The 24730-nt window shown below is 47.7% G+C and overlaps 1 protein-coding gene across 2 annotated transcripts in view; it reads right to left on the bottom strand.

Annotated features, from left to right (window-relative positions):
- Positions 1-24519, bottom strand: part of WDTC1 (WD and tetratricopeptide repeats 1) — a 32351-nt gene extending 7832 nt beyond the window's left edge. Inside the window, exons 1-15 of one of the 2 annotated variants that reach the window (XM_082329760.1) lie at positions 24331-24519; positions 16837-16984; positions 14547-14630; positions 13574-13620; positions 12259-12370; positions 11622-11809; positions 10766-10948; positions 10351-10445; positions 9160-9275; positions 7987-8062; positions 6124-6220; positions 4751-4924; positions 1292-1527; positions 745-913; positions 130-322 (exon numbers count right to left, since the gene is read on the bottom strand). In XM_082329760.1, coding sequence (XP_082185886.1) covers positions 130-322; positions 745-913; positions 1292-1527; positions 4751-4924; positions 6124-6220; positions 7987-8062; positions 9160-9275; positions 10351-10445; positions 10766-10948; positions 11622-11809; positions 12259-12370; positions 13574-13620; positions 14547-14630; positions 16837-16944 — 1878 coding nt within the window. In that variant the 5' untranslated portion in view covers positions 16945-16984; positions 24331-24519. The remainder of the gene's footprint in view (positions 1-129; positions 323-744; positions 914-1291; positions 1528-4750; positions 4925-6123; positions 6221-7986; positions 8063-9159; positions 9276-10350; positions 10446-10765; positions 10949-11621; positions 11810-12258; positions 12371-13573; positions 13621-14546; positions 14631-16836; positions 16985-24330) is intronic. The other variant, XM_082329759.1, reaches the window with a different exon arrangement.
- Between the last annotated feature and the right edge of the window lie 211 nt (positions 24520-24730).

Here is a 24730-nt window from a genome sequence, read left to right as displayed (position 1 = left end):
TCAGCAAGGCAGCGCTAGGACCAAGGAGGGGCTGTTACTGCTGCTGCAACTATCAAGAGATCCCAGTAGGAAAGACCGGTACGTGTTACATCTCGTGACAACACCGCAGCCTGTTACTGCGGCTCTTACCTCCGGCCTAGGGTTCCACAGCCGTACAACTGGGTCAATGCCGCTGGTGGCCAGAAAGCAGTAACTGGGATGAGGCTGGAGACAATTCACAATCGACTCGTCTCCCTGCAGCACTCTAACAAGGTTGGTGGTTTCTTTCTCCCAGATGAAGAAGGAGCCGTCATCTGACCCACTGACTATGTACTGTGCATTGCTAGGGTGAGAGGAGCAGAGACTGGAGATCACAGCTCAGAGCCAAAGCTAGTCTCTAGCAGACACGAGAATCTCAGTTGGCTTCTATAATCAGCAGGCTGCCACCCCTCACGCTTAGGGATCCAGATAAAGCTTTCTGTGTTGATTCCCTCCATCCCCAGGATTCATATTTTCAATCCCAAATGGCTTTTCTGAAATGCTAGCCCAACCGGCTCCTCTGTGGATCTGCTACTGAACCAGCTATTCATGCAGCCATACAAAGAGGAGGGTTTCTGTCATCTTTTTCAACCCTGCAAACCAGCGTCAGCATCATTTTATGAACAGTCACATGGGGCTACACATGAGGCTTTATCCGATGGAAGAGAGCATCCTGCTGCTGCTCACACTCCTGTCCTGCATCCCTATTATGCTCTGCCAACATACCTGCCAAAGAAATTGGCCTCTTTGATGTCTGTAGTAGTGTTACAGTGGCCACAATATCGGAATTTGTAGTCATAGCTGCGCTCCCTCAGCACCATCTCATCCTCTGAGATGGAATCCTTGCGGCCTGTGGCTCGCAGCCGGATGGGGCCACCCCCTTTCTTGTCTTCAGCTGGAAAGACAACAGATTTCCCTTGTCACATTTTGGGGAGGAACATGTTGTAAGCAAACAGCACTCTCTGAGACCCCAACAGCTTTAGAGAAGAGTTAAGGACAATTCCAGCAGGGAGCAGGGCTTAGAGCACAAGCTTCCTTCCAGATTATCTCCTGGGTACATCAGACCCCTTTTATCATACTCTCGCTCGAGAGCAAACCAGGACCAGGCGCAAGCAAAGAACAGGCTCAGGCCAGTTTTTTGTGCACAGTAACAATCAATCTCTCTCAGAAGTTGGAGCTTTACTTCACAGGGGCAGTTTAAGGAGAAAATTCCTTGTCCGATCATTAGATTTTAGTATAACCTTGAAGAACCACACCAAACGCTGGCACTCACCGTTATCGCTCTTGGAGAAGAGGGCTGCATTGATGTCTCTGTCTAGTGCGTCGCAGGCACTGCTATGTGCTTGTTCTGGGAACTTCCCTTTAAAGTCATCCAGACACTCCAGTGCTTCTGCCACGTACTTGAGTTCAAAGAGACAGCGGGCAAGACGGAAATGGGCCTTCAGGTGGCATGGATTCAAGGATATGGCCTTCAAGCAGTCCCTTAAAGCATCATAATGGTCCCCATCCCTGAAGAAGAGGGAGGGGGGGATTAGACGGCCCAAACAGAAACAGCGTACATTTTCCACTACCATTTCCCAGCCCTCGTTTCACTCCAAAGCTTGCTGTTTCCAGCTCTCTCTGTGCAAGCAGACACCCCACAAGCTCACGTACTAATAGCATTTGCTGTTTCCCAGGGGCACCATCTGACCAAGCCCAGCTTCTTGAATGCACCTCCACACGTAGACAGGCAGCCCTGTAACGTGACCGCACAGGGAAGCCCAGCAAGTCTTGACCTGCCATTTTAGATCCGACGGAGCAGAGCTCACTGATAGAACACATTTAGGGAAGTCCTTTGAAGATGGAGGATGCACAAGCCCTCTGGCCAAGCAGACACAAGGCCTCTCCTGCAAGGCGAGCAGGGCCTCGCCAGAGCACGGCAGCTCACGCGTGCCCCTTTGTGGACGCGCGGCGTGGCAGCACGTTTCCCTGCCCACAGAGCCACCGGTAGCCCTCAAGGAGCTACAGGACCACCAGGCTTCATAGCCCTGACAGACACATGTCTAAAGCAGCAGCCTTTTCCCACCTTTATACAAAAAACCTTAGAGTTTTAGAAATAAGTATTATAGCAGACCGGTATCATAACGGATATTTATATCCTATTTACAGTTACTGGAGACTACACTTGATTTCCCTAAGCTCCAGGGCTGTGGGAATGAGAACGCCTCTGCTTCTGCTCTGGAAGCAGGAGAGACCTGACGAGCCTTGCGTGCTGGTATTCAGTTCAGACTGACAGAGGCTGACGCGTTGGCCAGGGCTGACACACCTGGTGTACCAGCATCGAGCCTCAACTGTTCAGAGGCACCACGATCTGTCCTAAGAGAGTGACAAGTCTCCATGTGATGGCTAATAATAATAATAAAATAATAACAACAATAACGTTTCACACCTGTAACCTATGCGCACCGCACCCACCAAAGCCTGAAACAGGCCCAAGGGGAAGGGGATGAATTGCCCTGTACCTCCCACAGGGCGACGATTTTGGATCACGTGGAGCCTTTGTCAGGGAAGAGGTGTTCCTGTGTCTCTACTCATTAAAGGGAGCTCCAAATCTTTGGGTTACATGCTAAGCAGTGCTTTTTCAGTGCCACAGCCATGTTCTCCAAACCATTCATCCCATCCAGGTGGATATTGGCCACATACTGCAGCGTGCTAGCACAGTACAGAAGGTAGAGTGCCACGTCCATGAGATTTGCAGCAGAGCAGAAGAAACATGGTGCTTGAGAGCTGTCTTTGCGGCACTGCGTCTGTGTTAATCCAGGAGGCTGGATGCATGGCATCAGGCCACTTTTATTCAAAGGGGGAACGCAAGTTACCTGTTATGATGATAGACGCGCGTCTTGCATTTTCAGAGCTGACTGGGCTATTAGCTGCTTTGCCACTCTCAAAAATCCTTCAACCTCAACTCCCGGTGTCAGACAGCCCAACAGACTGGTGTGAAAACGTACACGTTGAGATGTAAAGCAGGCGCTGAGTTCTCCCATTGTTACAGGTTCAACTCAGCCTGTGCAAAAATGCTCGAACTAGAAATCAGCTAAGTACTGTCAACACAGACAGCTAAAAGCAATCTGGAGAGTGATGCAGTTGGCTCTTACGAGCAAATTTTAAAAGGACAGCCTTAGAAGCGTTGCAGAGTATGAGTAGCATCTTAAGGGAGATGAGCAAGGGGAGGTTAGGAAATTACAGACCTTCCTTTCTTCTAGACCCCTCTGTTATTCAGAGAAGGAGGCCAAAGCAAGACCTGCGGTATTCTGCAGGGTGGCCTATAGCTCTTCCTGCTCCGAACATGGAGGGCACCTTAGAGACACACGGAGGTTCAGCGTGGGTCCCCGTCCAGCTGCTTCACCCTCCTTCTCAGTGACATCCCAGCCACTTCTGCCATACGCCAGTAGCTGTTCCTAGCAGAAAAGCACCCCGTCTTTTCTGCACCTGAGAAGATATCAGCTCAGTACTATTTAAATTCTAATCATTGCATGCCACAGAAACCCACTGTGCATACATTTTCACATCTTCCTGCTACCAAAAACTGTAGCAAAGCACTAGCTGACACACAGAAAGGTTCAGATCTGCCAGCATCCTTCGGGAAAAACGATTCCTATAAGAAAAATGTCATTCATGAGATCAGCACTCCGCTTCTGTCTTCCATTCCTTAATCCCAACCTATTGTTCTTCTCCCTCTGAACACTGAGGTCTTTTTGAGGCAGCTCCCAAATCTCTCCTATTGCAAAAGAGCCAGTAGGCCAGTTACCAACAGTCACAACAACTGCTGGCTGCTCTTTATCTTGGCAAGAAGACGGGAGAATTCATACTGGGGATTTCAGCAGGGAGAGGAGAAGGATATCCTCACAAAGCAAATGCAGATGAAGGACCACAGCTATTTTAAATATGTTAATGGAAAGTCATGCTACTCAGTCTTACTCTGCTCAAGGGGACAGATACTAAAATAACTCAGTTGTATCTTGCAGATGCAGCTCTGGCTATTGGTCAGAGAAGACATTACCTACTGCAGAGGCTAACGGCATATTTTGCAACAATCAAGACAGAACCTCCCCCAGCCGCTGAGGCACCAGTTGCCACCTCCCCAGATCCCTCAGAGAGGTTTGTTTCCAGTAAGGGGAGTGTGGGTTAGCTGGGTAGCACGGGAACCACCGGGTCACATCTATCTGCAGTACTAGTTACTTGGATAAAGCAGCAACCAAAGCAACTCCAGGCAGTCCTACAACGATCTTCTATCATGCGATAGGAAGTTACAAAGCATAGTAACCATTACCTCAGCTGTTGACAGCAGATGTAGAGCCATACTCTAAGGCAGATCAGAACTATCCAAAGAAACACAAACACCCTTGCAGACACTCATAATGCTGTCACTCAAAAGTGGATTTTTGGTTTCTTTTTAAACAGGAAAGGAACAGAACGTTACTCAGCATGCCAGCAGGCAAAATGATGAGCTACTACCAGCTGTGCTTGCCTGTGCAGTATCTGTGGCTGTAATTTCTCCAACACATGCTGCTGTGCAATCCCCTTGTTCTGTGCCAGAGGTGACCCACTTACAGCTCGATCCAATAACCCCAACCCTGCTCCACACACAGGGGAGCCAGGTGCTTCGCAGTGGACAAGGCATCCATGGTACCCAGAAGTCAGGCACCAGCACCGCCTGTACCACTAAACTCTCCGATAGTCTCTGCTTCCTTACCACTTGCGCTTCATGTAGGCAGCGGCTCTGTTGCCATACAGCATGGCATTGTTGGGGGCTTTCTGGACTGCTTTGCTGTATAGCTGGATGGCTTGAGTCCACAGCTGGCAAGCAAAGGCCTCGTTGGCTTGCTGCTTGATCCTCTCCAGATACGGAGGTAACTCCACTTGCGGACTGAAGGGAAAGAAGAAAGGAGCACAGGTAAGTCTCGCATGCTAATGCTCCGTTAACTCCAGTTAAATGTCTGCAGTGGTTTGTTCTTGCTCAGCAAGTCCCAGCAAGCATCAGATAATACCAAAAGTTTCAGAAAAAGGCAGAAGAGACCATGTACCTGAATAACCTGGATTTAGGAGGAAGGTTTCTTTTTGACCATCATTTGACTGTTTATACCGACTTTATATACAGGCATCCACTCAAAACTGAACAGTGTGTATTTTAAGCATCTAATGCCTCAGACTTCACCAATACATCTTTGCTTTGACTGCATGAACAACGTTTCCAGTCCTCTTTTAGCAACGTGTAACAGAATGCAAATTCAGAAGGAAACCAAGCATCCGAGTTCACTGGGCTGCACAAGGCCCATGCTCAGCAACCCAAAATTCCAGCCACGTCTCTGCTGCCGTGGTGGAGGGGCCATCTAGAGGAAACAAGCTGAAAACATTGAGCAAAGTGACTTTGGTGGAACCTAGACTACCCATATATGGTATTAAGTAACTGTGTCTTGACTTTTAACCACGTCTCATCAGCTGGAGGGAAAAACAGTCAGCAAGATGTGCTTCAAGTCTCTTCTGCTTTGCACCAACTGCATTTTGCTCTTAAAGAAAGCAAGCAGCAGGAACAATGGAAGAGGGCTCTCCATCCGTTCCTAGCTCACATGCAGACTGCAGGAGTAATGACTCCAGTGTCATTGTCGTAAAGCAATTTTGGTCGCTTCAGTTCAGTCTGCAGCAGGCAGGTGCCCAAAAAAATGACAAAGGGAAGCAAGGTTCTTTCAACCTGACAGCCTCTCCCATTTACCAAGACATAATTCCTGCAGGCCAGGAAGTAACAACCACTCAGGACAACTAAGAACACCTTGCTTCCAGGCCTGAAAAGTCATTTCTTAGTTTTGTCTGCAGTAATTCATCATAAGAGGGGAAAAATTCTCACGGACAACATTTCTCCCAGGATGCTCTTGCCTGACCTGACTCTTGGTCATAGCCCATGCATCAGAAGCAAATACAGCTCCTAGGACAGAGGCCACCTGACAATCAAGTCAGCGCGCCAAGCAGAGTTGCACTTCACACCTTGTTTAGCAGCACCAAACCCTGGCAAGAGGAAAATGACACGAACACAGCCGTAGGGCTTTCATGTAGGTAGATCCGTCCCCTTACCTCACGTGTGCTCTTCCTTCAGACAAGCGGAAGCCATTGCTGTGGAGATGGATGCCATTCGACACTCCATTGGTAGAGGTTTTTCCATTCTGCACTTCTGAAAGTTAGGAAAAAAAAATATACAGCCATGCTAAGTATCAATGTAGATTGTACAAACTAATATCTGAAGCTTCAGGGTTTTATTTTACAGCAGAGCCAAGCCAATGCCACAGCCCCATTCAGAGCAGAAATAAAACTTCCATGATTCCACACCCCCACCTCCTCCAGCCACCCGGATTTGATTTGCCTTCTTACATTTACTACAAAATCTCTGCAGTATCCTTCGCAACACCACTCTAGAACAGAAAACGAGATACACGTAGAACTAAGTATACACACACAAAGAGAGGGCAGCTTGAACAGAACTGCCTTCAGACTGAGCCTAGGCCAGAAGCAGCATACCTGACTGATCACTGGAAGCCTGACATTTGAAACCGCAGAAGCATTTAGTGACATTAGCAACTTTACATTTTAGATTCACTCAGATGAAGAATCATAGAGCTAAGATGTTGGACATTTAATAGAACAAGGAGGATGAGGGGAACCACTGGAGGAATCCAGTCAAGGAATTCCAGATGCTTTTTTCCTTTCTTTCTTTTCTTACCCTACTGCTCAAGGAGCCGTTACAAGCTGAAGTAATCCTCTGAAGGTCACGCAGCCACATCATCTGCCATTTCTATAGAAAACATTCAGCTTCAAGCTTTACAAACTGCATTTATGTTGCAGCCGGGAGTGCTCCTGCGGCCATTTCACAGGTTGGGAAACTGGGGACACTGTCCAACCAGTCTACTGACCTGCTCAAAGATTTCAGTGTGCAGAGACATGTGTGCACATGAAGTTCAGCCTTTGTACTGATACCGCCTTCTCACAGCCTTTGCCTGAACTTTCTGTGCCCAACAGGGTGGAGCGTTTGCTGCAACCACACCACTGTGAGCCTGTTCAAACGCTGTCCTGCCATTTAAAGCATGACCTCACCAGATACCACAGTACACATCACCCACATGCATTCAACACCGAAGAGAAAGGCAGGCAGGGCATATATGTGCTACCAGGATGTGAGTGTTAGATTAAGGCCTAAGGTGAGCTGAGTACACAGATCAAACTCTGCCAGAGCACTCCGAGAACAGGGAAGGGGCTGAGCAGGGAACACTCCCTGATAAAAGTCAGCCTCTGCCTGGGGAATAACGCTGCAGCCATTCACTGCGTGCTGCCTGCAGCATCTGTGTACGAACAGGCAGGCCTTGTAAGAAACAGGGCCAGGAATAAAAACGCTTTGGGATTTACTTACTCACCAAATAACTGACTTTTTGATTCAACTGTCTCACCACCAGGAGGGATATTAGTGCCAGGCCAGATTCTTAGACTAGGGAAGAGATTGTTCTGTCTCCTTCTTAATGGGTGTATAAGGGGATAACAGATGTATTCAACATTTTACTAAGAAGTTTAAAAAAATAAAAACAATATACCATTTCCATGCCTGTCCACAAAGTTTTGCCCCTTAGTTGAAGGCAGGATGCCAGGACCTCAACCACCCTACGAAGCCTACTTTATCCTTTGTGCACAGCTTTAAACACCCTCCTTAGCTCACACAGGCATACACCCCTCAACAGCTCACCTTTCCCTTCCTGACACACATTTTGTCATTCTGTAGAAGGGTTTTAGAACTCAGGGCAAGAACTGCACTGCAGAAACAGCCCAGCAACAGCCATGCCCTACTTTATTTTCCTAATTCCCGCCCAGATAGGGCTGCACCCTGAAAAAGAGTTGTGTAGTACGTGATTTCACTCTGCCTTCTGTTCACTTTCACGACAGCATCATACTTACCCCCTGCAGTATGGCACTTCTTTGGGAGGAGAAAAGTGTATGGTCGCTGCTTGTATGTTAGATCAAACAAATAGACCTAAGGAATGAAGAAAAAGACAAAAAAAAAAAAAAGTCAGTGAAACATAGATGCTCAAGTCAGAGAAATAAAACAGGGCTAGACGGGTATATGGTGCCACATTTGTGTTGTGCTATTTCCAGTTTTCTAACTGGGAATCTTGTTTATAGACACACAGGATGACAGCAGTACCAGTGGCATGCTCTATTCCAGCACTGGCTTCAGAAAGAACAATGCTGAGAAATAGGAGCCTCGTCTTACTCAAGAGGTAAGAAAGCCCTCTCCACACCTACAGAACTTAAAAGATGCCCAGAACACAAACCAACCTGCTCAAAAAGCTTTGACTCCAATAAGATATTTTAACTATTTAATTAACACAGTGATCATGAAGAAAGCAAACGTTTAGTGACAGAAAAGAGGCAGTACACCAAACCAAGGCAAAAGTGTCTCTAGGATGAAAGCAGCCCTGCGAAGCCCTAGTTTAAAACTGTACTGGTACAGGAATTGACAGCCCAGATCAGACCTACAATTCGTCTAACTCAGCACCTTCTCTTAAAGGGAATGCGTGCACGTGTGAGAAAGATCTGTAGAGGACAACCACAGAGTAACCTGCCCACAAGCAAAGCTCCTGCTTAATCCATGCTGATTAATGCTGTCAGGAGGATTTTCTCATTTCACTGATAGGCTTTACAAAAGATCCATGAATATCACCCAGCGCTTAAAATTAAAGCAATCAATATTCCAGGTGAAGGCCTTTGCTTCTGTAAGTTCCTTATTCACTAGATTCTATTACAGAAGTAGTTTGATGTTTCAAGAATGAGTTATGAAATCTTTTCTAGGTCAGCAAAGGTCAGTTCCAGAACTCTGTTTTTTTCTTCCTTCCAGAGAGTGAAATGTGAATTGAAAAACCAGAACAGAATGCTATTCAAGCGGTAGCATAACGAATAAATCCCTAATGCCCAGCGTTTAGTCTGAATGAATCAGAAAGCAGTTTAAAAATCAATCATATTACCCACAGAGAAGTTGCTATACCTGTTTTCAAGAACGCACAACAACGTATGGTGACCCAAACACAACTGAACGTGAAGCTTTCTGCCAAACTTTAGCTGTCTTCTTACCTGCTCCCCTCCCATGTTGACTAAGAGCTCAGTGCCATCAGGACTGAAGGTGACGTACGTGGCTACCAGAACTCTCAGCCGGTTGTTGTAGTCCGGAAGCTTCACTGGAAGGTGCCCTGTGGAGAGAAGAGGTCCATATGTACTAGCGTAACTGGTAACCATTGTCTTTGTCCTACCCGAGCTGCTCCCTTTTACAAGGGGTTGTTAGGAGAGCACTGCCACGAAGCGCATGCACCTAGGTGATTTTCCATTTCCTGCTGCTGTTTATTGAATCCTTCCATCAGCCACCAAAACACACAGACATGCATAGCTGCCTTTGCACAAGTTCTAGGTACCGATTCTGCAAGGTCATCTCCGTGTGAGGAGAAGACTGGACTGTAACTAGCTTGCTAACAATGAAGTCTGCAGAACCCAGCAAATCTCAGTTTTAGGGATTCACTACGGATTTGGCTTCTGTGATTTGTGGCTATCTGCAAACAAATACCTCCATCTTCAACCCTCTAATCAGGTTTCCTTAATAAAGCCCTTAGCACAACCAAAGCAAGGCTCCTAAATATTCAGCTCACACGCAGGTTCTTCTGCTTCAGACAGCAGATGTGTTGCATGACCAATTCAGGGGACCTAAGAAATCCTCTAGCGGGACTCATCAGAAGCAAGACTGTCAAAACTGGTCTGCTGAACATGCTGGTCTAAGACACTGTAAAAAACCCAAACATTTGGGGGGGGAGGGGGGCAGGGGGGAAGAGATAGTAAATAATGAGCACTGGAGAAGAATGTCATCTAGATTGCCCAGATACTGCATCACTGATTCTTCATCTGCAGGATGAAGACAAGCCACTTCTGTGCCAAAAAGATTCTGAACCGCAGCCTTGCTGGGACCAGTTCCAGGAGAAAGCCTATAGTGCCCAGATTATCCAATCCTTGACTTGCCAATAAAAGTGACAAAAAGACATTTACGCTAGACAAGAAGAAGTAAGGCCAGCTCACCAACACACACCACTGCCAAATCAGGGAAAGTGGGCAGGTAACATAAGCAAGAATTCACAGCATAGAAGTGAAATAATCTGCAATTCCATGGAACATCCCTGTACTAGAGCAGGGTTCTTCCAAGCAGTGGTTTCTTGTGTGATGGGTAGAACTCCACTTCTTCGGGCATTAACTTAAATTCCCATCAGTCACAGGTCCCAATACCTGCCACGTAGTACTGTGCCGCACCGTCCGGGAGGGGTTTCTGTCGGTCGCAGAATGTGTGTACTCCAGCTGAAGGACTCTGCTTCATGCTTTTTCTAGCCAGAAAGAGCAGCAGTCTTACAATCACAGCATTCAACTGCTGGAAGCCTGATCTACACTGACATTTCTTGTTCATGCACGAGGGGAAGGCCTCATGCCTATACAGCTGTGCAGTCACAAGCCTGCCTCGCAGCACCCCAATGTACTCGCGCAGATCGAAAAGACTCTGCGGGTGACAGAAAAGACTGGGTAAAACCACACTGCGAGACAGGTGAGTGCCAGATCATCGCAACTCCCACTTCCCACCAGAGCCTTGAACAGATTTCTGTACCACTCACGTCTGCCCAGAAGACCCAGAAAAGCCCGTTGCCATTACCTGTGGTTGTGGATCATACGTATGTCGTAGAGCCGCACAAAGGGTCCACTTGCCCCTACCGCTAAGTAGTTGTTATCTTGGGGGTTGACCGTCAGGCACTTGGCCTCCACCAGCTGCCCGCAGTACTCTGTCAGGTCTATCAGGACTTCCGAACGTTTGCTGTTCTCTCGCAGATCGTACTGTCTGCAAAGGGAAGAGAGAGTCGGGCAATCTCTGCCACTAGACGACAGAAGCAGCAATAAGAGAGGTTAGCTTTCCACGGTGACCAAACTGAAGGCCGCTCAAAGCAGCACATTTATACTGCTCAGTAGTGACCCACACTTAATTATCTGGCTTGCGCATGAAGAGACGACACTAATGACATTAACAGTCCTTTGTGCCCCAAGTGACTGGAAGCACCTCAGTTCAATATATGCTAGGCCTCAATATCAGGATAACTGTTAAAACCAGCTCTATAATGTGCACAAATGTATTCGAGTTCCAAATTAAACTCCAAGTCATGACCTCACAAACAGTAGCTCGTGTGAAAAGCGGAACAGACTCCCGTAACATTACTCATTTAAGAGTCTTTGTGACTCTGGAGGGAAACGTCACTCAGTGTTGTATCTCCCTTCCGTTTGACATGGCTATTCCTTTCTTGGCCTCCCTTTTCAGTGGAGGAAAACAGAGGTGCTGAGGAGAGTATTTATCAGAGGAGTCTACATTTCAAGATGAATCCTTCCCAGTTTCAGGAAAGGGAGAGATTAGCTTAAGCTCTTTAGCATAGAGACGGTCTCTCTTCAGATCTGTGCATAGTACATACTGCAACGGATCCCAATCCAATTAATTTGGGGGCAGAACAACTAGAGTTCTGTACCTGATTAGCCCGTCTTCTGCTGCGCTCCAGAAGGTGTTAGGCCACATGGGAGCCGTGGCGATCCGCTTAACTCTGTTGGTGTGATCTCCAAACATGTGGATGGTCTCCTTGACAGTCAAGTCATGGACGTGCACCTTGGAATCTGCAGCTCCCGTGATGAGGATCCGATCCCCTGAATGCGGCAAGAACTGTGGGAGACAGATTTGACATTCAGACTGGAGAAGTGCTGAGGCTGCTCACATAGACATCGCTGAGCTGTCCTGGCGGGTCACAGAGCAGCTTGCTTTGGGAACACAGGATGACCCATGTTATTACCTACATCACACATACGCCAGCGTGCACATTCAAGTCACCAGCTACAGCAGCACACAAAATAGTCTCTTCATCACACATCCCAATTTGCTACAACCATTTCCTTTGAAATTACAGAGAGAATGAGATAAACTTGGGAGCTGCATAAACTAAGAAGTGCAGGTATTAGATTTAATGCCATTTCTTCCTAATATTAGAAATATTACATTATTGGGGGGGGAGGGGGGAGGAATTGTTTGCAGGAAAATGTTTTCCAGCAAGGACCTAGTCTCCTGCTGCTTAGGTTGCTGATGTTGTTAGCCCTTCATTCCTTCTAACCATATACCTTGACAGAAAAGATGTTTGCAGTATGTCCTGTGTGCATAGAAAGGAGCTTCTTGTGGTGCAGAGGATCCCAGACGATGGTATGCTGGTCATCAGAGCCAGAGGCCAACAAGCTAAAAGAAACAGAAGAGCAGCATGCATCATGTATTCTTCTGTTCTAAGCTGTGACCAATTTCTTAGAGTGGTTTGACCACAGACAGCCATTAAGTTAATTCAGCTCTAAGAAGCCCACTTCCTCTCTCTTTTCTCAGCTGTGTTCCTGTTGCTCCCCATGCGCCAATCCATTCAGCCAGTTCAGGGAGCTAAACCAGCCAAATATCATCTCCATGGAAAATAAAGCGAGTGTTTTTTGTTTCTTTAGCTCATTGAACCAGCTCACCACAGATTCAGATGGCACAGGGGAAAACAATAGGAGCATTTGGTCAACAACAAAATGCAGGGCCTCCATTTTCCTTATTAGCCTGGCTGCATTAACTGCTCCACATCATGCCCGAACCCAAGCCAAGGCATTCGTTCCTGGACTTCGGATGTGCCCAAACAGTCCCAAGCCAGGGCTCCTTTAGTGATTCACAGACTGCTTTTTAAGTGCAGGGTGTGGCAGCAGTCTTGCAAAGCGCCGTTTGCCTTGTACATCTATCTTCATTTGAAGCAGAAGAATTTGACATCTGCAACCATCAGCCGTTTTAAACTTATTTCCTTGTAGCCAAATCTCTTTCAAACGCATGAAATTTTCACTGGTAAATAATTCTGAAGAGTATCAGACAGCAGACTTTGGATCTTGTAAGAGGCATGTCAAGTATACACTCTTCTTTCCACCCAGTCATTTCTCATGCGGATACTCTTTACTCTGCTTGGTTAACGGAAATGCTCTTATGTTTAGTTTCCCTCTAAAACTGCACAGAGGGATAAATGCTCTACCTCCCTCCCCTATATATATATGTCCCCCAGCAGAGGCTTTTAACAGCACGGTGAAGGGGGCTGGGAAATGTCACTACCAGCCCGGCAAATCCTAAAGATCCATTATAATCCATAATACCACTTAAGAGAAGAAAAGTAGCCTTCAATCTCCACTTCTTAGCCTGACCATTTCCCTTCTGAACGCACTAACGGGGCATTTCTAAGAATATCCAGATATATTTAACAAAATAAAGCTGCTTTTGAAGCGTGAGCTCTACTACGGTTCAAAACTTTGAGCTTGAGCACTACTTTACGAGGAATGGGAAGCAGCTGCTTATGATAAGATGACCTCCATCCTACTCTTGGGAGAACCTGGGGTTATCAGCTTGTTGATCCCCTGAACCAAGCCACATACTTACTCTCCTTTTTCATTCCATTCTAGACAGTTGACACACCCAGAGTGACCCTGAGAAAAAAAAAGGGAAGACGGTATTACACAAACTCAGACTTATCAAACAGAGCTGTTCTAAGACAAGGACACAGCAAGCTCCCCACACATAACAACTTGTTCCAATACAAGCAGGTTTTTTTATTCCAACCCTGCAAAAAACCACCCACATGGCAGATAAGCACCTCCAGAAAAGACAAGACATGCCATAGCAGTTGGGGTAGAAAAGGCAAAATGAAACAAATTAAAAAAAAAAAGTAATGTTGAATAAAATGGCAGTTTAGTCTCAGAGGCTACAGACGAAATCCTGCTGTGCACACGGAAAGGTGACTTTGCTTCCAAAGCTCTTGGCTAAGCTGACAAATTACATGTACAGGTTCTCTGGGAACGCAGGGAAAATGCACTTTTGATAACTCTTTTAGAAGCACCTTGCTGCTGGGTGACTGTATCATACATCTTCACCCAAATTAACTAACAACTTAACCAGGAAAGACCAAGAGCATTGAGTAGCGTTTGATGTGGGAGATGTGACTGAAAAAGGGGACAAAAGAATCCTTTCCTTCTCCAAACCAAGACAATCTTAAGATCTTTTTAAGCTGTGTTAGGCTGCAATACAACCACCTATTTTTTAGGCAACACATGACAGTCTTCAGCATTAGAGCTGAATACGTTGAACAGTTGGCAGTTGCCTTCTTCAGGCACGGCTGCTAGGATGAGCTGATACACACCCGTTAAAGGCTCTCCTGTAGGTGCATTAGGTAACGCAGAAAGCTCACGCAAGATCTCACCGAGCTATTCCTGGCTCTAATGCCGTTTAGGGGACTAAGTAATCAGTATCTATCCCACACAAGAGACAGAATGCCATACCCTCCCGCAGGCTCTCCTTTCTGCAGTAAGTCATACGCCAAGCAGCTCGGTTTGCTCTTTAAACACTGCCCACTTACCTGCAATTCTGCTTCTAGGCCCAGGCGTCGAATGAATGGATCGGTGACGTGATAGTGTCGTTCGAAGCCCAGCGCACCCCTCTCCTGCATGAAGCAAACAAGCGTCGCACTGACTACAGCAAACAAAACACTCCTTTTTCCCTTTAAGACAAGATTCAAGAACTTTAAAAATGAAGCAGGGACCTTGGCAAGTATTAGGGCATCCATAGCATCAGGTACCTGTCGTGTAGTAGGGAGACATCGTTTGCATCATCTCCAGGTAGGCAGTTTGTAATCCTTGCCCCTGAATCGGTTTAAAATGATGTTTATCTAATTGCCAGGCTTCAGCTGGGCAGCCAAGAGAAGGTTTGAGAGGCTCACCCCAAGACAGAGTAAGTTGCCTACTTTGGGCCAGAAACAGAAGATACAGAAGAGCTTGGGAACGCCTGTCATTATCCCTTGGCAAAGGCTCCAGAAGCAGCTTGCTCCTGAGGACTGCAGTACTAGACCACAGCTGCTCAGAAGCCTGCCATTACACAGGATCGGTGGGACTGGATGATCTCACAGGTCTTTTCCAACCTAAATAATTCTATGAATCTGTCCCGAAGCACCACTACCAAGGGGAAAAGTATTGGGGAACGTAACTGGACAGCATCCTTTAGAGATCGTTTATTTCATCAGAAACAGAGCAGGAGCATGTAGCTGCAGTACCACAGCACAGCCTGTTCTACAGGGAAGGGAACAGCTGCCACAGAACTGCGTCAGTACAAATGAAGGTGAAGAAAAGCAGGACAGTTGTTTCCCCTGTGATCTCACAGGGTTCACAGATGCATTAGCAGATGGCTTCAATGAAAGAAGGCCAACTGCAGAGGCAGGCATGAAGAAAAGGGAATGCAAGTCATATTTTGGATGGAACATCTAATGTCCAAGGCGATTCCTTCCCAGGACCTGATCCAGCCTGGGTCCTGTCCCACGCTGTGCTACAGTCAGATGAAGACAACTTAAGCCTTCATTATCACCATTTATAGATGGCAACACTAATGTCAAAAATTATACTTATGGTACCAGGAACATGTTAGTAGTCACAGAGCAGACACAAAGAACTAGTGTACTATGTTACAGTGCTGCAGACCAATGTTAAGTAATGAACTCCGCACAACAAAAGCTATTTGGAAACAAAATGGAGACAGATATAAGGGGACTGGAGGAAAAACAAAACAAAACAGGCTTTTCGTAGTAACTTTCATTACTAACTTCAAACCCCTTGATGTATTTTTACGTATAGCATTCCCAAAACACTGCTAGGCCCAGTGCAAGGTGCTGCAGTTATAATTGCCTTGCTATTGCAACCTCAGTGGCTTTGTGAGGTCCATGCAGTAGGATATTGCTTTTCCCACAAGGAACTGTCACACTTAGCAACCTTCCCAAGGTCACTCATGAAAGTCTAACAGAGCAGGCAGTGTGAAAAAGTCCCAGCCTAAGGCTCTAACCACAGAACTATCCCTTCCTTGTTAGAGCAGCAAAATAAACCTTTGCACATGGATGAAATTACAAGCTTATAATACAAAGTTTGGTACCAAACTGCAAAGTGAAGTGAGCACTCAAGCTCCTGGTTCCTTACTCTGGCCACTAACAGACCACTGTTGTGAATGCTGATTACCAGCAAAGCTGCAAATAATTTAAGGCCTCTGAGTCCAAGTAATAATTGCCTGTTGTGTCTGCTGTAGCTAGCCCTTTCACGTTAAGAAATATTTCACAAACGGAGCCATCAGATGACTGATCCGACCACCACCGAAGTTTTTCCCTACACAAAGGAAGCAACACACCACTCTTGAAAGAAAAAGAGACAGAAAGAGACTGAGACAGAGATCATTAGCTTTACTACAGTCAGAAAATACCTTTGATGACAAGATCACACGAAGAGAACACATAAAGCGGCAGACAGAAAACTCATGAGGGAAGCTAGCTAAGGGTCCTTTATGGTGCCCAAACACAAGTAGCCAGAATTCTCTCTTCAACGTTGTACTCAAAAGGAACAGACCTGCTGATGTCAAACTAGCATGGTGTGCTCCTGCTAGGGAGAAGAACTGTATGCCTATTATGCCATACTTCACCCCAGCTCTTCATTAAGGACAGTGACAGGTCCTATGTGTTTGTTCTCTTAAGCTTCTTATACAGCTTATCAATACGTAAGTAGCAGAGATCTTTTCAGAAGTAAAGGCAACAACATGAGTATTTCCCAGTCCAGCGTGAACACCGATTCTTCATCTGCTCTGCACCCAACACAAGCAAACGCTTGGCTAACACATACCTTGATCTGTCTGTGGATGATGTCTCTGGTAATGTTTGCTTTTGCCATCTTCTTGCAATGGGGCAGACGAAAAGAAGCTATCGGAAGAGCTGCTGTGCATCCAAGCATGCCAACAGAGCAAAGATCCACACTAAGGGCATTTAATTACCTGCAGGACAGAACAGAGAGGGAACAAAGGCAGGCATACAAATATATTAGGCCATTCATATACAATATTAAGTAATTTTTTTCCTAAAAATAGCAGTGGCTAAGAACTGAAAAGTTTTCTATAAAGGCTCCTTGAAGAAACTCAAGGATAGGAAGGAACAATGTAAGACTGAAGAACGCCTGACTTGAGAAGCCATCCCCAGTTTGCAGAGAAATTCACCACAAGCAGAACTCCGGGAGTGCACCAGCCTAGAAAGGCCACGTTTCCATGCCAGCAAAGACCCTGCAAGCCCAAGGCAGCATCCTGTTTTGCAGCTTGCCTCCCACCATGACATGTCCACTCATGTCCGATTTCACTTTTCCCAAGCTTTACAACCAACCAGACTTCTTATATTGTGAATAAACAAGACATCGATATTTTTGGCCACCTCTTCTCTCTCATTTACTACATTTGATTATCAGCCAAAAAAGCCAAAGCAAAACAAAAGAGCGTAAGTGTCCCCTAGAAATCACAACAGCCAGCCATCAGGTGACACTATCATCTGAACGCCCATTTACATTAGCAATAGAAAAGGGGCGATCATTTAAAGTTGTATTTCCAGGAGAAATTAGAGTTTTCCACACTCTTAACGGAGTTCCATATTTAATGCACTAACCTAAATAATTTAAACCCCATAAAATTAGCTACACTTGCTAGAAAACATTCAAATTGCAGAGTGATTGTCACAACCCTGCTCGGACAGGCTGCCTAGCAGAGGACCAGCTAGTCTCTGAGAAATGATGTAATTCACCTAATTTACATACCACAGGCCCTGTGCTGTCCCGTTTTGATATTTCTACATTTCTCTTTAAAAAAAGAAATACATTTTAAACACCCATTTTGTCCTATGTAACCCAATAGTTTTAAATTCTCTTTAACAGCATTCACAAGCAGAACAAGCCAAAATTTTCTAACGAGTCCTCTTTTGAATGCGGAAATGCTGATTCATTGAAACAAGAACATTTCACAGAAGCACAGCAACAAATAATTCCGCTGAGGTCAGGCAGAAGTTTTGACAAACCCTGCCTGATTCTCTACCGGTTCATCTGCCAGGTTGCTGCAAAGCGAGGGCTTCCCCCATTAGCAACTTCAGGGCCGTGCAGCCGTACTGCGCAGCAAAACCACGAGGCTCCCGCGCCCCGGGATCCCCAAAGCCCTGGGCTTCAGCTTCAATTTGCTTTCAAAAACCTGTTAGCGTGCATATGCAGGCATTTCCCCATGGGTAGGAAGAATTCACTTTTCCTCACAGAAAGCAGAGTTTGTCCGAAGTGGAAGTTTGGATCGCTTTCCTAACACAGCTGGCTCCTCTATGCAGCTCCGCGGTGAACACAGAAACGTCACTAGACCTACAGATAGCAAGAAAAGCCATACAAACAAACTGCAAGTCGGATTTTCTTGCAGCAGGCACCAAAGCAGGATTTTTAGGGTAGCCATAGGATCTCTCCAATGCACCATGCACAGAAAAGACACAGCTGCTTGTAGGTCTCTGAGGATGAACGGCCCGACGGCAGAAGACAAGCAGCCCTCACGGTTGTATTCCAGCCCTATTTTGGATGTATGATGAGAACAAAATGGACAAAATTCCCACAGCGAGAGCACAGGCCTTGAGCGCCAGGCGAGTCCTGACGACGGGAGGACTTTGCACGGCAAGCCTGCTCCCAGTCCGTGCCCAGCGAGGGCCGATGAGGCCGCGCTTTCACCAGGATCGATTCAAAGCCCAGATGTAAACACAGCAGCCCAAACTCACCACAGCCCAAGTCTAGTTTCTGCAGCAGATGTGTCCAGTAAACCAACATCCTCTGCCACGTCTCGAGTTCACCATGGCAGAAGCATCTCAACTCGCTCCCCCAGATGTTGGAGCAATCAGCTGAGATTCTTTGGACCCCATCATCTGTTTTAGTGCATAAATTGGGGCTCCCCTAGAATCCACTGGCCAACCTGCAACTGAGCTAGTATGTACGTATATGTGCATCACGTATGTAGTTAATCCACATTCCTTTTACTCCAGAAGAAGGACCAGGGAAGCTAGCTAGCATGCCCAGGAAGACACCTCCTGTTTTAAGCAGCTTTAACCTCACTCACTCTCACGTTAAGTAATAGTCGCTTCACTCCCAGGCTTAGTAGCAAGAGGCAGCACTGTGACTGCATTTGATCACCAATATTTCACACCAATTCTTGTAGTAGGGCAATTAAGCCATCAGATTTTGAAACCTATCCTCTGCCTTTCCACGTGAGCTCAGCGTAGATATTGTTTTGCCTGTTTATGGAGACAGCGCCTACGAGGGGACAACAACTGCCCTTACAAACAGCTCACAGGCACGGGAAGGAGCGGCAGCAGGCGCCGGCAGCAAAGCGCCTGGGCACGAGGGCCGGCGGACCACGCCGACTGTGCAGCTCAGAGGTAAACATGGGAAACCAGGACAGACCCCTCGCTACCTGTGCCCAAGGCCAGCGCTACACAAGCGTGCCAGCTGGGCTAAATAAGCTGCGTTGCTGGAGACATCCACGAGGACGTGGTTTCCAGACACACTTTTCTGCTAAGTTCTGCAAGCGAGAGAAGAGGACTGCTAACTCAAAAAGCAGCTTCAAGTTTGGATAGACTAAACGTGCAGGGATGAACGGTATCAGTGATCTCTCTCCTCCAGTTTCTCCAAACACCCTTTCCAGCTCACAAGCCTCCACCTGCCCATCTCCGAGGCTGGATCCCCACAGACTGGCCTCCTTAAACAAACCCTCCAAGATACGCAAGTGTGTTCTCCATCCATAGCTGCAGCAGGGCAGAGAGACCCTCCATCCCTCTGCGCCACCCCAGCAGCTCACCCTCAGGCGAGGGACTCTGGTACTCACTGCACAAAACCCAAGATCTTCTCACCTCTAAGATTATATGCCAAGGCTCCCCTCCTCCTCCTCCATCTAGCCCTATTAAACACACCAGCCACCCGACCTCGCACAGCACTTTTCTGCAGGAACCTGTGACCAGTGACTGATGACAGCAAAACAACTTTTTCCAGAGAAGTGAATGATCCATTAACCCAAAGTACATCATCAAGAGACACAAGGGACAATATTCCAGCAGATCTCAGCGCCTCAGTCTTGTCTGCAGCTTTCCACTCTTCTTAGTGCTTCCCTACAACGTTCCCAGACCCTGTCCGCAGTCGCCCCCCCCCCTCCAAGTGGCAGCTGGCTAACTCTTCTCCTTCCCTGCCAGGCAGGGACTGCTGGGCTTCCTCTTTAAGAGCAGTTGAGTTTTCTTTTCATCTTAGGACCCCAAAGAGGCCGAAGACCACGCCAGAGCCAAGCAGGCAGTCACCTCCCGATTGACAATTGCCCCACTGCTCTCCTAAGGACCCTGGAAGTATTTTTGCCAGATTTCCCACCTCTAGTCATGGCTAATTAGTTCTAAACAGCTCCTTTGTATTAAACTCCTATCTAGCAAGAAACGGCACCAAATGACCTGAAGGACACACATGGAGAAATGCATGTTCATGGAAAGATACAGATCTCCCATACTCTACAGACATAAATAACCCATACCAAGAAGCCAGTTTACTGCTAAATAAGTTACTGTAAAACCACTAATACACTAGAAATCCACTCTTTGACTGTATGAACAGGATGCTCAGAGGGAACAAACATCCAACCCCCCCAAAACCTACCACTCGTAAGAGAGACTCAAATTCCCTTGCTCTTCAACAAAGTCCCCTCTGCCACAGCATTTTATACCTTCTGGGACTCTGAAACACACGCTGGCTGGGGGAGCGCAGCAATACACGGGAGCTTGCTATTTCTGCAAGTGTTTTTAGGATTACAGATGCGTTGTGGAGCTTCCCATCCCTCTGGACAGGTCATTGTCAGCTGCGGTAACTCAGAGGTGCTCTCAACAGATCGTTGTTCAGCAGGTCTCAACAAGAGACCAACGCATCGTAACTTTATTTCTTAAAAGATACAGGTCAAGAAAATCATCAGTGAAATGGGCCCTTTGGGTGACGAAGCGGAATAAGCCACAGTTTAGAACAAAAGGTCTGACGCAAAACTGACTGGAACCATGTGGAACTGCACTGAAACTGACCTGAAACTGACCTGAAACACAAACCACCAGCACCCAGGCCATGCTGGAGAGCCGGTCAGCGCCCAGCACACCTGAGGTGCTGACCCACGCTTTTTAGCGTTTGACCATAAAAAAAAAAGGACAGGTTTGGAAAAAAAACAGTCAAATGGGAATGCACAAGCCTAAGATTTCTCTCTTGCCTAGACAGGGCTTGGTTTGGCAACTCAATGTTGTAAAATCTTAAAGGCCTCCCAGAGTATACGTATATGCTTAGCCAAGATGACTCTAAGAGCCTTCCTTGCTTTCATGATGCTATTTTTCATTGCTCAACAGGTATGCAGCAGTAAGAAACCGCAGCTGCAAGGGCTTGGCAAGCTTAAATTAGCATGGAATCACAGACAAAGAATTAAGAAATCCCAAATTCTCATTCCAGGTCAAACTTTGTCCATTAGCCACAGCTCGTCACAATCCCAGACTCACCATGAATGTGACACTTACCTAGTTCACGCGTTAGCAGTTAATACATGTAGAGCTCCTACTATGAAAGAAGCATTAAATGCTCTTAAGGCTCAAGACTATATTGACCACACCATTGTACTTGTAGATCAACAGTCTCCAATTACGTTAGAAACTGACCCTGGCATAAAGCATAAAATCCCCTAAGATTTGTAGGTCTCTTAGGAAAAAAAAAATATAAATAATCAGAGAAGAATAAATGGCACCTCTGATTTCTTAGACACATAAAAGCTTCCAATCATGAAGCCCATTCAAAGAGTCTGTCCATTTGTTACCACTAAAGGCATGTAAATTAGTATAGGATGTTCCTCTTTCAGCAAAACCTCTGGGTTTTTGTTTCAGCAAAACCACTGTACAAATTCAGTTCACTTTTAGATGTATTGTTTCCTAAACCATTCATGCAGTTCTCTGGCTTTTAACGAAACCTGCACAACCAACTCATGATGAAATGAGAGGATTAAGTCCCAGGGAGAAGGAACAATTTAGGATAAATCTGCGCTGTTGCAACCAGTGACGACCCCACAAGCAGCTTCACTTTGGCTACATGTAAGAGATCATCATGACCTTTTTTTTGGGCATTTATTACATGACACTGGAGCACATTTCGTCGTCAACCTCCAAGAGCATCTCCGCGCTCAATTCCAAGCAAGGACAACCTTCCCTCATCCCTCACTGTTCAAACCTGCCTAGAATACCCCAGACAGGACTAAAAACCTGGGATCCAGTTAAAGCTGTCACCTCATCCACAGCAACAGCCTCTTCTTGAACTACACCCTGAAGCGTAAAGAGGACCACCCCACCTGCAGTTGGCTGTAGTTCGCTCGTTGGCCTCTTCTGCTCCTGCAATGCAAAGCTCCAGAGGCAGAAAAAGAACTTTCGCAACACTTGGCCTTTAAATCTGCAGTCAAAAATTAACAAGCCACGGATTTCTGCAGGGTGTGGGCCCAAAATCTGCTAGGCTGTATTTGCACTGACAGTAACTTAAGAGCCTCTTAAGCTCCTGGAAAGGTACGCTTTCAAAGGGTGCTTCAGGGTACAGGGAGTAACAAAATTCTCTGGCTTTCCCCAGCTGGCTCTTCTAATTTTCCTGAAACACTTGCTCTAAGTCTGGAAACAAAGCCTTGACATTGATCACGCAAACAATTTAGTTGCTTTAATACCGAACGGTCCCAACGCCGCTAGCATTTGGGAGGTTGTTCCTTTGCTTGAATGTGTTTTCCCCTCACAGGACCACCCCCCTACCTCACCTACACACACAGCAACGCATTGACACAGAGAAGCACCCTGTGGACGTGCGCTTCAAAGTTCAAACCTGGGGACCACTGCCGTTCAGAAAAGCTCCATCAACACTAAGGAACTTCACAAAGCAGCAGGACTCATTCTTAAATTAGCAACCTTAAATAAGCAATCCAATTCCTAACTGTTTGGATGCGCCCAAGTTTCTCCAAACTCAAGGTCATTGAAAAAAGCAGCACTCTGCACACCACAAGCCTTGCAGATATGCGACTCATCCCAAAGGAAGATTCCTATGACCCTTCCCTTAAGCATCTATAAATTACTTCACCCATCCAAATACCACTGGGACCCAACTCAGCAGGCTTCTTTAGTCTCACAACTTATTTTCCCTATCCTCTTTACCTTGACTTTCCAAGAGGTCACGGATCAAATTAAAATATATACATATAAATAGGTAGATTTTTTTAAACAAACCTAGAGAAACAAGAGTAAATGGCCTGGTTAGCAGCAGACACCTCGTAAAAAGAAGGTTTTGCTACAGCTGAAGGAGTTGCCAGGAGCAGCAGTCGCTCCCCAGGACAGATGGCTCTGAACACGGAGCCAGCCAACTGAGGAAAGAGTTGCTTACAACAGGGGCGGACAGGAGAAGAGGTAGGATCCGAGACCTGACAGACCCAGCACAAGAGGAGAAGAGCACCAGGGAAACTTTGACATGCCCAGAGACGCCGGCCCCACAGCAGCTGTGGCTGAGGCAGCAGCCCTCTAAGCTGGCACCCTACCTCTGCCCTTCATCCCCCCGCTGACACGGCCAAGGAAAGGGAAGATGCAAGACAACACCTCAGCCCAGCACAAGGAACAGCCTGATGCCAAGACCCCCCTGGCCCAGTAGCTCCAGGAAGGAGTTTAGCCAGCAGTGGCTAGGAGGAAAGGCTGATCTCCTCTCCAAGGGGCTGCGGGACACCCACCGGGGCAGGGGAAAGTTTCCCGTGAAGGCTTTAGCCCGGGAAAGGTGAGCAGGGGAGGGAGCAGGGCAGAGTCAGCCCTTCGGAAAGGGGAGAAGAAAGCGAGGACAGGGCAGTACCAGCGGTGGGAGAGGGGAAGAGAAGCCAAAAAGCAGGGGCTGAGCCTGGCAGGGGGGTGGGTACCAGCCAGAGAGCGCAGGTATCAACAGGGCTGGGGGGGAAGAGGTGCGTGGTTCGAGGGGCAGGCAGACGGGACGGGGAACGTGGGGGATGAGGGGCTGGATAAAGGAGGGCTTCTGAAGAGGGATGGGGTCAGGCTCCTGGCGGGGGGGGATGCCCGGCAGGGAGACGAGGGGCACCTGGCAGGGCCCGGGTGGGGGGAACTTGCAGGGAAGAGGGGGCGGCAGGGGTGGGGGGGACCTGTAAGAGAAGGGAGGTACGGGGGGCAGCTGGCGGGAGGGGGTGCAGGGGGGCAGCTGGCAGGGAGGGGGGTGCAGGGGGGCAGCTGTCGGGAGGGGGGTGCGGGGGCGGGCGCGGCCCGTTACCTGTCAGGCCTCCCGGGTGCGGGCGCAGCGGGTACTGGAAGTTGCGAGGCTCCATCCATGCGGGGGGGAGAGCGGGACCGAGCGCAGGGGGCAACCAGAGGGGCCCCCGCAGGCTGCGGGCGCCGTCCCCGGGGCGCGGGCAGGGCCCTCAGGCGCGGCCCGGCCTAGGCCCCGCCGTGCCCCCCGCCCCCTCCCGTTCACCCCCGCCCGCTACCCGGCGCTCAGCAGCCCCCCCCCCCCCCCCCCGCCGCCGCCGCGCTCCCCGCGCAGCTCTGCGCGTGCGCCACGCCAACTGCGCCACCACCCGCCTCGCACCCGCACCGACCCCGACCCCGCGCAAACGGCGTAAGTCGCTTTCGAGAATACGTCCCCGTCCTGCCCTCCCGGCCGCCGCCACGCC

This window comes from Platalea leucorodia (assembly GCF_965183815.1).
Source record: "Platalea leucorodia genome assembly, chromosome: 18".
In the NCBI taxonomy this organism is placed as follows: domain Eukaryota; kingdom Metazoa; phylum Chordata; class Aves; order Pelecaniformes; family Threskiornithidae; genus Platalea; species Platalea leucorodia.
This window is presented reverse-complemented; position numbering and strand designations above follow the sequence as displayed.